We start from the raw sequence: 14,453 nt of genomic DNA on the forward strand, positions 1-14,453 counted from the left end.
CAAACCCATGTCTCACTTGCACAGTTTCATAGGGTGCAAGGTAGGAGCTGGTTATTGCCAAGCTTTGTCCCCAGCTACAAAGGAGAAAGTTTCCCATTGATTCTTTTTAAAAATTATATATATATCCCCTATGAAGACTTCTTGAATATATAGACATTCTTTTTTATTTTTTATTTTAGTTATGGATGGACACAATGGTTTCATTTTGTTTATTTGTTTTTATGTAGTATTGAGGATCCAACCCAGTACCTCACATGTGCCAGGCAAGCTCTCTACCACTGAGCCACAACCTCAGACCTCCCATTGATTCTTAGTCAGAGATTATCTCTTTTATGCTGGGATGTTTGGTACAACATTTTGACCAAAGACCATCGCAGATTTGGTGGCATAGTTGGTATGCCAGAGACCACAGGAGTAGACAGAAGATCCCCACCATATGCAACGCTGGTTTTCTAAACCCAAGGGTACATCTTATGTGTCCAAAATGGATTGTGTATATGTGTTTATTGATTTCTGAAATTCTGAATTATTTCTGTGAACAACTACAAAGTGCCACCTGATTTGCATAACGATCTATCCACACATTTTTCTTTGCGTTGTGGAGATTTTTATTTTGCTAGAAAAATTAGGAATCATTGTCTAAAATACTCCACAGATCCCAAAAGTCTCTACACTGTGATTTAACTTTTCATCTCACAGGTTGCTGTATCAGTTAAATACTCTATTTCAGATAGGGTCCATTCTTCAGTACAAGGCCATATTCCAAATGATGTATCATCTTTTTAAATAATTATTTTTTGTTCTTTTGTGTGTATGTGTGCAGCCTTACAATTTCCATTTGTTAAGTTTTTTTTAAAATTTTATTGCCAGTGGACCTTTATTTTATTTATGTACTTATATGTGGTGCTGAGAATCCAACCCAGTGCCTCATACATGTTCTGCTGCTGAGCTACAACCCCAGCCCTGCTAGTTTCTTTCAATAAGTCTTCATAGGGGCCTTTTTAGGTTAGGTAAAATATGTCTGTGGAAGGAGAATTGAACCTCCTGAGAATGCTACCCTCTAAGTTATTATTTAAATACTGGGAGGAGTCTGTGAATCCCTAAATCAGTCATGTTGTTAATTACTCCAAGAAAAGGCAAATACATATTGACTCTTTGTCTCCTAGACACTAACTGAAGGGAACATAGATGTCGACAACTGAGGTAGAACTAGAGATGGAATGGTGTTAGGATTGGGTATAACCAGAAACTGGAACAGCATTCTTATTAACAACAATTCAGTCCTTGACAACTAATAGACCCTTCTTTAGGATTCTTGACAAGTGGGGTATTCCAGATACTAGTACCAGGAATTATTTTAACTAGGAGGTTATAACTGACTTTATTCTATGAAAAACTTCTGGCTCCAGGGAAATAGTCTGGGTAGTGGTTTCAAGACCCATCTGACTCCTGATAGGACCTTCTTTTCCTAGTCCACCCTATATTTGTAGAACATTTAATCCCTAGCTGGTCAAGTAGCATAGAGTAAGATGTCTAGTTTCAAGAGTCATTACTGGGCATGTTCAGAAAAGTCATATGATAATTACCACTGTGAAACTGACTTCCTATCAGTTCCTCTGGAAGTTCCAAGTAAAGACTCTTCAAGAGACCCATTGTGTGTGTGTGTGTGTGTGTGTGTGTATTATATATATAACATATATAATATATAATATATATGTGTGTGTATATATATATATATATATATATTTTTTTTTCCAGCCAGGTTCAAGGTAGAAGAGCAGGGTTTGTATCTAGTAGAGGCAAGCACTGTGTTTTCCTGTGATTATAGAAAATTTGTATTGTTCTGAAAGTGATCACAGATAAAAGTGGCCACCCAGGGAATCCAAAATCAGAGCTCACTTTATTGCCTGCTGAAAGGAAGATCCATATCTTTTAGGAAAGGAGCATGAGTCTCTGCTAAAAATATGTAGTCATGCAAAATACACATCTGCAGCACAACTCAGAAAACAAATAATAGAGGTTGCTTCTTTGGAGGAGCCTGCCAATCAAGGGGTTTGTTTTGTATCTACTGTTTAACCGGCTACATAGTAAATGCATAATAAATTTCATTGAATGAATGAATGAGTAAATAATGAGTGAATGAAATCTGTTGATTATGTGACTGAAAACAATATTTTGGGCAAGGTAGAGGTAAGTAGCTATGAATTATGAACAATTCATTGTAGAAGTTGAGCTGCTAGGGGAGGGCGATGGCCAAAGGAGGCCACTAGGGGGTTTTATTTGGTACCTCGTATTTTGTTTTCCAGGATTTCCTCATACTTTGACTTGTTCCCTCAATAACACGTCTTTGATCCCCATGACCTTCAAACTGCGTGTCCCTGGAGATGGCCTTGGCCCCAAAAGTACTGCATTTTCTGAGAAGGATTTAATCAACAGACCATCTAGGGCTGATGAAGAGATACTCACAATGAAACCAAAAGAGTTCACCATCACCCCCAACTGTGGCACCATTCGCTCCCAGGGATTTGCCGTTATCAAGGTAAAGTGCACAGCCTTCCAGCACACAGAGCCCAGCAGCCAAACTTTAGCAGCCAAACTTCAGCAGCCATCAGGACCTTGCTGAGGGCTCTCTATTGTATCCAGTGGCAATGGGAGGGTGCCTCTGTGAAGTCACATGGAAATCCGGCCCACTGGAAGTGAACCACTGTGGCATGAGAAGCCAGAAACAAACACCTTGGGCAAAGAAACGGGCTCGGCCCAAGTGGATCCGGATTAATCTAGATGCCTCGCTAGAACAGTGACTTCTAGGTATTTCTAGTGAAACCATTGCTCTAAATAGGTAGTATACCATCAGTACTAATGAAAACCTTTGAAGAATTCATCAATAGCTACATTCTCCTTTCCTTCAGACTTGGGTCCTTCCTACCAATAAATATCCAGACTTATGGCAAAGATGGTAGCCAGCTTATTCAGATTTGTAATAGGAATGAATGAATGAGTAAATAATGAGTGAATGAAATCTGTTGATTATGTGACTGAAAACAATATTTTGGGCAAGGTAGAGGTAAGTAGCTATGAATTATGAACAATTCATTGTAGAAGTTGGACCTCACAGTGAACGTGGGTGTGATGTGGCCATCAGTGCTAAAGAAGTAGACCCACGGAGAGCAGTGAGGAGGCTGCTCATTCACCCCTGACTTCCCCTTGAAATCAGGATAGTGCAGTGCCTTGGTTGTGGCCTCACCGTGCCAACAGCAGAATTGATTCACGATCACTGAGAAAGGTTTTAGCTGGCTTGCCTCACTTTTGCTTCTCCGGTGAGGTCTATAAATATTGAAGGCTGTTAAACTGAAATAATTTTATACTTGCTAGGGAAGAAAAAGATCAAGACTTCACAGCTAAAGATGGTAATTTTCACTTTTAATTTAATCCAGCTATCATTTTATTCCCCAAACTTGTTTTTTTAATGCTTCTTAAATATCTCACCTCACATCCACTCATCCTGAATCTTTTCTGGGAGTTTTCAATTCTTTCATGCGCTTCTCCAGAGGTCGAGTGAGTTTTGACGGTATCACCCATCATTGCAATTTTTCAGGATTCCTAACTATGAGGCTCCTGGTTTTTTTTTAAAAAAAAGAAGTACTACTGCAATGGATTGATTTATTTGTTACTTAGTAATGCTCATCCCTCATATTACCTATCTTTCCTTTTGCCTCTGCCAGATGGCACAGGAAGATTTTTAACTATGCAGCATGTCTCTTGCAGGCTCTGCCACAAGCCCTTGCTCTTCTTCCTTCTCACCCACAGCCTGGAAGTATAAACAAGGGATTACAGCCACCCCCACGACGCTCTGCTTCTCTCCAAATCCAGCGGGTTCTCTTTGCAAACCATTGACTTCATCTTCACTCTATTTCTCCTTTATGTCCAGAAAAGCTTTCTCGAAACTTCAATTTTCCCTTCTGATCTGCACTTCAGCCAGCTCTGTGTGGACTCAAATTTGCATCCAGTGATTCCCTTTGCAAGCAAAACAGTTTTAATTAACACTCAATACATAATTTATAGATGGAAAAGCCTTTAACCCATGCAAGAAGCTGTCTTCTAGACTTACAAGGATCTCTTCCAGCACAAATCATTTTAAAGCAATTAGAAGTTGTAACAAGGCTTTCAAAAGCCTAAATATAAAGTTTGATAGCAGCAAATAAGTTTATAGGATAACATGTTCTGGTTAGATACCGTCCTCGCATGGACCTTTCTTTGGAGCTTCCCAATTTCTGCTCTGGTAGTGAATATTGCCAGGGGAAAGGGGTTGATTTCTTATGCTAGTTTCTGCAACCCATATGATGATTTTCATTGATTACAATGTAAGAGAAATTTCATTGTATTTTTTTAATCAGTGTATTTAATTGTCATAATCCATATAATCGAGAGGTATAAGGAACACTTTTAATTTCTGTGATCAGTTTGTTTGGCATTTCTCATGCTTCATGGTCATCATTTCCCTTGCATGGACAAGTAGTTTCTTTGATAATACCAGCTCAGAAATGAATAGACCTGTTGTACTGAAAGTAAGTTTGGTTTCTAACCTGGCCTTTGAACATAGCCAGGGTGCCCTGACCCAGCAATATCACATTTTTAGCTAAAAACATATAGTGCTATACAGCTATAAAGCACTTAGAACCCCCTCCCACCCCCATGATGAACATTGTCCTGCCCCCGGCTCCTGTCCCCACTGTGGAGGTGCAGCAACTTTTCACCTTTCCTTTCCAGGTGACCTTATGCTCCAACACTGTGAAGAAATATGAGCTGGCGCTGGTGGTGGATGTGGAGGGCATTGGAGAAGAAGTGTTGGCCCTCTTAATTACAGCCAGGTATCACTTACCTGCTTCCTCTCTTCCAGAGAGCCCTCTGAGCTCAGCAAGGGGCTGCCTCCCAGAAGGCAGCTCGCCTGCCAGCTAGTGAACACTGGACTTGTTCCGTCTTCCCCGGAAGGGAAACTGAATCCAAATGACAAAACTTTAGAACAGCAAATGTTTCTAAAGCACCTTTGATGGGGATGCAAAGGGTTGCATGTGTTCAGCCCTGTCTAAAAAAAAAAAAAAAAAAAAAAAAAAAGTGCTCTCCAATGGTTCTAACTGTCAAAAGAGTGTAAGCAAAAAGGGGTTAGCAGGAAGGGAAGATGAGTTGCTGGTTTCATTGTCACCTTCCAATGAAGTGCTCCAGAATCAGGCAGCTGGAAGGCACTGCTCTCTATCCTGCAGTGGAAGATACCTTTAGGCAACATGTTCCTGCTCCTGGAGATCCATAGCATGACTTGCCCTGCAGGCTGTGAGTGAGCCCCACAAATAAGGCTCATCTCTTAGAATCAGAACTCCTCAGGACCATCACCAACTTCTCTCTCTTTTGAGGGAGGCAGCAAGGAGCTCTGGAGTCAGATTAAAACCCTGGCTCTGCCATTTGTGGACTGTGTCTTCCTGACCCAGCTCCAGGCAGGTATTGTCACCTACTGATGGTGACGTGGTCCTAAATAAACTCATGAGACCTCACTCTACCCAAAGCAAAAGTGTCCAGATCAGGGACTTTAAAAGTATATAGATGAAATGCTGTGTATACAGAAAAGAGAAATTGACTTAGTAAAACCAATAATGCTAATCTGTCAATCTCTAGAATTTAGGTCTCTCATAAATCTTAGGAAAATATACCGTAAAGAAGGTACAGATGACTGGTCAGTGGGGAGAGAATAAGTGGCACCATTTTGTGTGTCTTGGACATAACTGAAGGCAAATTCCAACCCTGAAAGAACTAGAATGAGATTTCCCTCTGGGTGGAAGAAGGAACCCACTGAGGTGCCTTGGCTTACTTAGTATTCTTTCAAGACCTAGACTTTTTTGTTTGATTGATTGAAAACAGCCAAAACCCTTTGATGTGGTCCTTTCTGCATTTGAGTTTGCCTTTTAATCTAGCTTGCATTGGTTTTCTGTGTGGGCTTTTTCTTATACTCTCCAGATCCATTTCCCTACAGCTCTCAATAGGAAGTCCTAACTTAAAAAAAAAGCCTAAAGAGGCTATGAATTTCCTACTAACATATACTCTGTGACCCCAGTGAAATATTATCAACCCTCTGAGTCACAGCATAAGGTGCAAAGGATTAGCTTTAAGAGAGTCATGGGGTCAACTGACAACTTCATTCTAGCTAAAAATGAACACTGAACACTCGTCTCATGCTAAATCACAAGCTTTGAGGTTAAAGAAAGGCACTTTCATGTCGTTACTTTTGGTGTAATCTACAGGAACTGCTCTCTGACTCCACCAGAAGAGTTGCTTTTAGAACTCGTTCCCCAAAGTGACTCTCTCAGAGAGCCAGCAGTGGCAGCTTGCCATGCTGTCACCACGGGTGCCCTTCCTCTCACTGTGCACTTACCTGGCACAAGGCTCTGCCCTCCACTCACATGTCCTCCTGTGCTCCCCACGACACCAAAGAAGAGTTAGTAATGCCAATGTCAGTCCCAGAATGACCTTCATTTTACCTGTGAGAGAAGTGGGACTCCATGAGAGAGCTCCTGGCCCAGAGTGACACAGGTTGCGTTTAGTGAGGTCAGCACTGAACCTGGCTCTGTCTAGTTGAAAAGCCAGTACTCTTCACCATTGCACCGTACGTTACAATAATGACATGTCAGACACCGAGAGCTACAGACACAGAATAAACCCAAGTCAACTAGTAATAGACCAACTCCAAACACAGGGCTTCGTTTCCTCTCTCTGCTACACACAGCTCTCCCTCCCTCTCCCCCTGCCCAACCCCTCCACATCAGAACCACTGTCACAGAGCCAGTTCTGGGCCTACAACACCCCAGACAGCTGTTCTGCATAGGAATTAGAATTATCACCATTATGTAGATGATGTGAGCTGTTGCTAGTCCTTGGGGGACTCTCTAGCTGGTCCAAAGTTCACAGCTAGTTAGGACCCCATGCTGGTGGCTTTAGTCCTGCTCAACATGGGAACAGACCCTAAGGAACTTGTAGCATGGGGCCCTTTACTAAAGGAAAGCCAGGTCAAAAAGCAATGGAAGCTTGAGTCATTACCCATCAAAGACAGCGGTCTAAGGAGTTCTGCTTCTATTCCTTTTTTGATTAAAGAAAAAAATAGTGACTGGGAGCTAGGAGAGAGGGGTGACAGGAGAGAAAATTTGAAAATGATTAATGTATTTATTAAAGAAAAACTTCTATATGACAGTGGCAAATGCATTTAACTTAGGACTCTGCATTCTCTGTATGTAAACAAGCTATTTTTGAATTGTTTAATGTGTTTCTTCGAGCAGATGTGTTGTACCTGCGCTCCAATTGGTGAATGCAGAGTTAGACTTTGGGCGCTGCTTCCTGAATTACCCCTACGAGAAAATGATCCAACTTGTCAATCCTGATGACCTTCCAGGATACTATGAGATCCTGCCTCAGGTGAATTATTTTATTCTTCCTTCTTCATAATAATGAACTATTTTATTCATTTTTCTCCCATTGGATTTCTGGGATGAGAAAGACACATCCTTCTGAAGAGCCATCATCCTGAACACATGCCCTTATGTAATTCTGATTTTTAACCCTCGGATAAGTTGGGGATGGGGTTATAAAGCCACAGCTGGATTGCCATCTGCATGAGTGAGCAGCTGCAGGTGTAAACAGTTGTTAATTTCCCAGGGAAATTGCCCTTGATAAAGAAAGGAAAGTGTCAATTAAGCCAACATGCAGAAGTGCACCTGCAAATAATTGCCTTTAAACTAACCAAGCATGGGAAATGAGCTAGAAGTTTTCATTTATGCCCAGGGCTGTGGTTTGAACATCATCACCAAGATAAAGCAATGCAATATTTATAAATGGACTTGTTGAACCAGAAGAACAGAAGTGGAAGAAGAAGAAGGAGGAGGTATTGTCTCTTAATGTCTTAGGAAACATGTCTGTCCATAGGCCACTATACCTGGCCAGGTGAGAGACGAAACAGTTCACATATGGATGAAAGATCTGTACAGATTAGAGTAATGGAAAGTTACTAATGACATACAATTTACCAAGAATGCATTTGGCTTTAAAATTCACTAGTGTAGCCAGATGTGATGGCACACACCTGCAATTTCATTGGCCTTGGAGGCTGAGGCAGGAGGATCACAAGTTAACCCAGCCTCAACAACTTAGCAAGGCCCTAAGCAACTTAGTGAGATCCTGTCTCAAAATAAAAAATAAAAAGGCTGGAGATGTGGCTTAGTGGTTAAGCACCCCTGGGTTCAATTCCTGGTACCCACCTGCCCCTCCTCCCAAAAACCTCATTAATATTAGTACAGTACTCAAATATAAATTCATGCAAAAAGATCAAGTGGACTTAATGGCTACAGTTCAATATGAATTAAAAGAGCAGTAGGGGAGCCACAGAACCAGTACAGGTTTTGGATACAGCTGAAGGAGGCCAGTAGCTCCTGGCCAAACCACAACCAAGAATTTGCCTTTGATTTTATCATTGTATTTTTAATGGGAGATTGAAAAAAATGTGTCATGTTTGGAGTAAGCAAAAATGTGACCCATATCATCTGCAAATCTAAGTCATGAGAGGAGCCAACTCAAGTGTTTAGTCTGTAACAGGGAGGATAGGAAGGCTACCTCTCCCTAGTCCTTGAGCTATTATGCAAAAGAGGGAATTAGAATTCTCTTCTGGGCTTCTCTGAGACAAAAACTGAAACCAAAGGGTGGAGTTATAGGACATGTCAAACACTGAGATTCTCGACAGCAGAACAGCTGGCCCTGTGCCTTGCAGTCATCTCAAGAACTCAGAGTACAGCCTGGACCTGGGGTCAAGGGACGCAGTCTCTGCACAGCAGGGCTGAGAATAGGGTAGAACACTGGCTTGGGCATAAAATTTAAAGGGAGCCAAACAGACATCATGTAGATACATCATGTTTTTATGCCATATTCTAAGAAATCAAAATTAATTAAAAAAAAAAAAAACATAAGTGAGCAAAATATCAACACTTGGACCAGTATTGCTGGATTTGCCTTTTGCCCTGGGATCAGTGGGACTTAGCAGAGGACAGCTACACAGGGAGGTGGGCTGGGATTAGGCTGTGCTAGGCCAGACCAGAAGCAGAAGGACTGTGGGAAGCTTCAGAAGATGGAACTGCCCCCTCTCCCAGGGAGCTGAGGCCCTCAGAAGTGTTTCTCAGAATCACTCAAACTTGCCTGACTGTAGGATTTTTAGAGCTTTCTTGTTACATACAAGCTGGTACTTGCTATTAAAAAGGGCTGTAAGTAATGCATATGGGTGAATATTGGGTGACAGTTATTCATTCCTCATTTTAAAAACACATGCTGAGTATATACTTGGGGTCAGAAAGCAGCAAGGCAGAGAGGTAAGGGTCCAGACCTGCCCTAAGAGGTCTCTAGCCCAGGAAGAAGATGGATGTGCAGATGGTGACTGCTGTCCAGTGTAGGCTGTGGAAAAGGACTTTATAGGATGCTCCCTGGAGGCACACCTCCCACCCTTGAGTGTGGGGGGCACCTGGGGAAATTCAAGAAGAGTATGCCAGATAGGTCAAAGGGTTAGAGGAGGGAAGCAGCATCATGTGTTCAGGAAGTGCCAGAGGTGTGGCCTCAACCACTGGAGTGCAGCTGGGCAAGGGGGGGGGGGGGATGAAGCATGAAAGCCTAGGGAGCCAGGTTAAGGAACTTGGTCATGGAAGGCTGCTGTCCTGAGCTCATCCACATTGTGGATCGTTTCTGCATCTCCCTGTGCTGGACACTTTGGATTTGGGGCTGTATTCACACTGCACTCAGCCAAACTTCCATTTGGTCTGTTTGGGTGCTTGTGCCCATTGACTTGCTGAGCAATGAGACATTTCTAAAGAACCTCCGTAGGCTCAGGACAACATTTGTTTCAAAATAAATTGTTATGCTTTTTGTTCCATGTCCTGCATGGCTTGCTTATCTCCCTGGCTTGTCTCCCCAGGTGTGTGAGGACCAGCCTCCAGTGCTGCTTTGCAGCCCCACCCCCTATGGGACCATACCCCCCCACAGCACTGTGCACTTGCCTTTGGGCCTGAGGACCCAGGTCACCGGAGAACACAGGTCCACAGTCTACATCTCCGTCTTTGGGAGCCTGAACCCTCCTATGGTGAGCACCAATTTTCAAAACCAAAATTATCATTCCTGTGCTTCTAGTCAAACATTTCAAGCTTCTTCATTTAGGGCTCACACCACATTTGCATACCCTCTAGGCATTTGTAGTTAGAGTTTTACGTTTTCACTCCACAATGGTACAACACAAACAAGTCGTTACTTAGGGAATCTGTATGGAGATGCTGGGTGTGATGGTGCATGCCTGTAATCCCAGTGACTCAGGAGGCTGAGGAAGAAGCATTGTAAATTCAAGGACAGCCTCAGCATCTTGGCAAGACCCTCAGCCACTTAATGAGACCCTGTCTCAAAAAAAAAAAAAAAAAAAAAAAAAGGACTGGGGATGTAGCTCAGTGTAAAGTACCCTGGGTTTAACCCCCTGTACCCCACACCTCTTACCACACACAAAGCAGTAGTGTTTCATAGCAGCTGTTTTTAAGTTCCTGAAGTTTTACATAACATGCACACATACACATATGACCCCGATCCGGGCCAGTACATCAGTGTATTTAATAAGCTCCTCGGTTGTTCCTGGTGAAAAGCTGGGTTCTAGCCTCACGAGTTTGTCACACGTGAGCTGAGAGAACAGTTTCATTCACTGCTCACCAGATTTTTTTTCTGTATATTGACCATATGAACCATAGCCCAGATCAACCTACTGAAGCTGTTAAGAGATGAAGTAGTCTTACCAGGCATAGTGGCACATGCCTGTAACCCCAGCAACTCAGCAGGCTGAGGCAGGAAGATCGCAAATTCAAGACCAGTCTCAGCAACAGACTCTGTATCAAAATAAAACAAACAAACAAACAAACAGAAACATATAAATTTAAAAGAACTGGAGGGGAAAAAAGGACTGGAGACATAGCTCAGCTTAGTGGTAAAGCTCCATAGGGTTCAAACCCCAGTACAAAAAAGAAATAAGCATGTGTCTCCAGGGGAGGTAAGAGGGAGACATGGAAATCTCTCTGCTGCTTGGACTGAACCGAGGGATAAATCTTGAAGGAAGTTGTCAGGCTGTGTCCCTAGCCTTTTGGAGTACTTGGGTGCTGGGCAATGTCAGCTTACATTTGCTTGAAGTGGTCCTGATTGCTTCGAGAGTATAATAAGGTAGGATTTTGCTTTTCTCTCTTCTTTATAAGATGCGAAAGCAACCTGAGTCATGAAATGCATTGCAAAGGCGGGCCACTCCCAAAACACCAGTCTATGTCCCCTGCTGGGCTCACTGCGACACCCCACCCCTGCACAGATGCAGCTCATGAGAGGGCAGCCAGTGAGTGCTTTATGAAAAAAAAAAAGGCACGCCTTCTCTGGCAGACATAGTACAAGTGGATTTCAGCCACTAACCTGCACAGCTGTGTGCAGTGGCCCTTCTCTGTCACTTTGCTACTGAAGTGACAGAATTGAACTTAAACCCAGCCACCCTAGCTCTAAAGAGCCATCCCTGAGCCCCATGCAAAGTGTTTTCGAGGCTGGAGTGCTGCATGGGTCTTAGAGGCCCAAGATTCTGGTTTCCCCTCAGTGCACAGGAATTCTGGGCTGGGACCCATAGGTCTGACCCAGCATGACCATCCCTGTGGCCAGTAGGAAGGGATGTCAGCTCCCACTAGCACCCTATTATGCTCTGCTTTTTATAAAAAGGGCAGCTGTGAGCCTCCGCTGGCACTGATTTTTAAAGCCAGCCATTTCAGCTGGTCCTGTTCTTTCTCTCACATGAACACAGGTATGTCATATAAAGAGTATCGGGGAAGGCCCTGTGATCTACGTGCACCCCACTCAAGTTGATTTTGGCAATATCTACGTCCTAAAGGACTCTTCCAGAATTCTCACCCTAGCTAACCAGTCCTTCATTCCTGCATTGTTTCGGGCACGCATGGTGAGTAGGCCCTGGGCCATCGTGTAATGAAAACCCAGCTCTGGCTCGTAGGCAGTGGCCTGGTTTTTGCAACACATCTTTGAAAATGAGCACAGAAACAGATTTGCATGCTTAAGCTGTTTGAATCATGTCACCCCCATCCCCAATTCCTCTTGGTTATAACCTTTTTGTTGATGAAGAAATACAATATGCAAGTCATTTGGCAAATAAACAAGTACATTTCATATCATCCTAGCTCAGGAAGATGCTTCAGAGGTCCCAGCTCTCCTAGTGAAGATTCCTAAGCCTGGCTCCAGCTCTAGAAAAACACTTCCTAAAATGTCTCTGTAACTGGAAACCCTTTAATTTGAATCCTTTGCTACAAATTTGTTAGTATGTTTATTCTATTTTTATTCTCCCTTCCTTCTGAGAGTATTTTAAGGTAGTTTATAAGCATGTATGAAATACAAGATGGTATTTGCCAAAAATGGAAATTAAAGAAAACAGCAAGACCAAGATGAATACAAAGACAAATATATTTTTTAAATGAGTATATTGCTTCTGTGTATGTCACAATGACATTTTGACCTGCTGTCTCTTATAAGCTGATTTTTATTTTTTATACAAGAACAGACATAATATAGTGGGACAGATTTGGGGATTTTTGTTTGTTTGTTTTGTAGAATTTAGGAATTCTGAACCTAATAATTGAAAGTGTTCTTAGTTTTAGAAATAGTTTTCTCAATTTTTTCTGTGGTAGCCCTCCTCCTACCCCCACATTATTGTCATTTAAATAACCTTTAGTTTCAGCATTTGTCAGATATTTCTGAAGGATCAAATAATACTAATTTTCTAAAAACCACTGTCAGAAGGAATAGGATCATAGTTTGCTGCTGACTCATGACAGCCGCTGGTCCCCAGTTGGCAGCCACTATCATTACCATTGTTTGTTTTTATTATTTTTCCTTACTTCATGGAGAGGTAGCCATTTCCACCTCCAGTCACTGCTCCGTTCAATTTGAGGTTCTGACACAACCCCAACCTTGCACCACAGCCTTAAGGAGCTTGTGCAGAGGATATTGCTTAATAATGGTTAGAGAAAAATCCTGCAGAGAAGACATTTTCTCTGGACTTTATCCAATTGGCTTATTGACGCATTTGGGAGCCATCACAAGTGTTGCTTAGGAAGTGCTGGTTCCTGGTCCAGTACCTAGTGAACAGTGGGAGAGAACCATGAGGGGGGAGCACAGCAGGGCTTGTGTGGGTTGGGGAGGAAGGAGATGGCAACTCCCGACGCACATACAACACCATTCCCTCTCATTCTCAAATACCTCCAGATCTCAGTTTTTATGGCAATTTTTGGTACATTTCAAAAAAACAAAAAGCTCCATTGTATATATTGAATGGCCCAGTTGGCTTGTATATGACTTTTTTTTTCATTTCCTGATGCTATCTTTCAATTCCTTAATGTTTCCTTAAATCAGCGAGCTCTAGTTCCAAGGAGCCAGTCCTATGACACTAATGATCTACTTTAGGATGTGTTTTTCCCTCCATTGCTTTGGGAAACTGATGTTTATTGAGTTATAGAACAAAAGTAGTTTCAACTGTAGTTCTCATAGGTGGAAATTACACTCTTCATATTTCAACTGGAAGTTTTGTTGGATTTTCTAATAAATATGTATTGACGTTATAGAAACTGAATTATGCTAACTTAGAAATTAGAGTGGAAAGAAACTGAAATACCATTTATTGAGTTTCAACTTGATGTACAGTACCAATTCTTTTTTTTTTTTTAAGAGAGAGAGAATCTTTTTTTTTTTTTTGGCAGATGGACACAACACAATGCCTTTATTTTTATGTGGTGCTGAGAATCAAACCCGGGTCCTGCCTGTGTGAGGCGAGCACTCTACTGCTGAGCCACAATCCCAGCCCCTACAGTACCAATTCTTACAGAAACTATTAAGCATTAGGAAAAGGTTTCAGCAGGTAGATGCTTGTTCCCTAAATAAGCCTACTACTGATTCAGATGCTGGAAGCTCTTTTCTTGCTGGCTACCCTGACATCAGGAGGCTTCCTTTCTCCTCTCTTGGCCATCAGTGCATGTCATGCCTCCTCAGACATTAGCAGTCTGCCCTACAGAGCCTCATATGTGCCCACACATCATGGCAACCACTGTGATTAACTTCTCCTTTAGCAAGAAACATCTCTTTGTTATCATCCCGAGGTCAGGAGATGAGACACTGGATGCTTACCTTTAGTGACACAGATCTATTTTGAATTTCTCTGAAATAAATGCTATACCAATAAGAAAAAGATTTTCTTTTAAAAAAAGTCCTCTTCATATAGTATGAAGTGAGGAAATAGTGAACATTGTATATAGATATATAATCTATACATATGATTATATAAATACATTATAAATTTAGATAGAGATTAGAAGTGATTATAT

The 14,453-nt window shown here is 42.1% G+C and overlaps 1 protein-coding gene across 1 annotated transcript in view; it reads left to right on the forward strand.

The window, feature by feature from the left end:
• Nucleotides 1-14,453, forward strand: part of Hydin (HYDIN axonemal central pair apparatus protein) — a 316,785-nt gene that overhangs the window by 102,062 nt on the left and 200,270 nt on the right. Inside the window, exons 13-17 of the mRNA XM_076838342.2 lie at nucleotides 2,307-2,539; nucleotides 4,768-4,868; nucleotides 7,317-7,452; nucleotides 9,986-10,150; nucleotides 11,873-12,025. Coding sequence (XP_076694457.2) covers nucleotides 2,307-2,539; nucleotides 4,768-4,868; nucleotides 7,317-7,452; nucleotides 9,986-10,150; nucleotides 11,873-12,025 — 788 coding nt within the window. The remainder of the gene's footprint in view (nucleotides 1-2,306; nucleotides 2,540-4,767; nucleotides 4,869-7,316; nucleotides 7,453-9,985; nucleotides 10,151-11,872; nucleotides 12,026-14,453) is intronic.

Source organism: Callospermophilus lateralis, chromosome 18 (assembly GCF_048772815.1).
Source record: "Callospermophilus lateralis isolate mCalLat2 chromosome 18, mCalLat2.hap1, whole genome shotgun sequence".
Classification (NCBI taxonomy): domain Eukaryota; kingdom Metazoa; phylum Chordata; class Mammalia; order Rodentia; family Sciuridae; genus Callospermophilus; species Callospermophilus lateralis.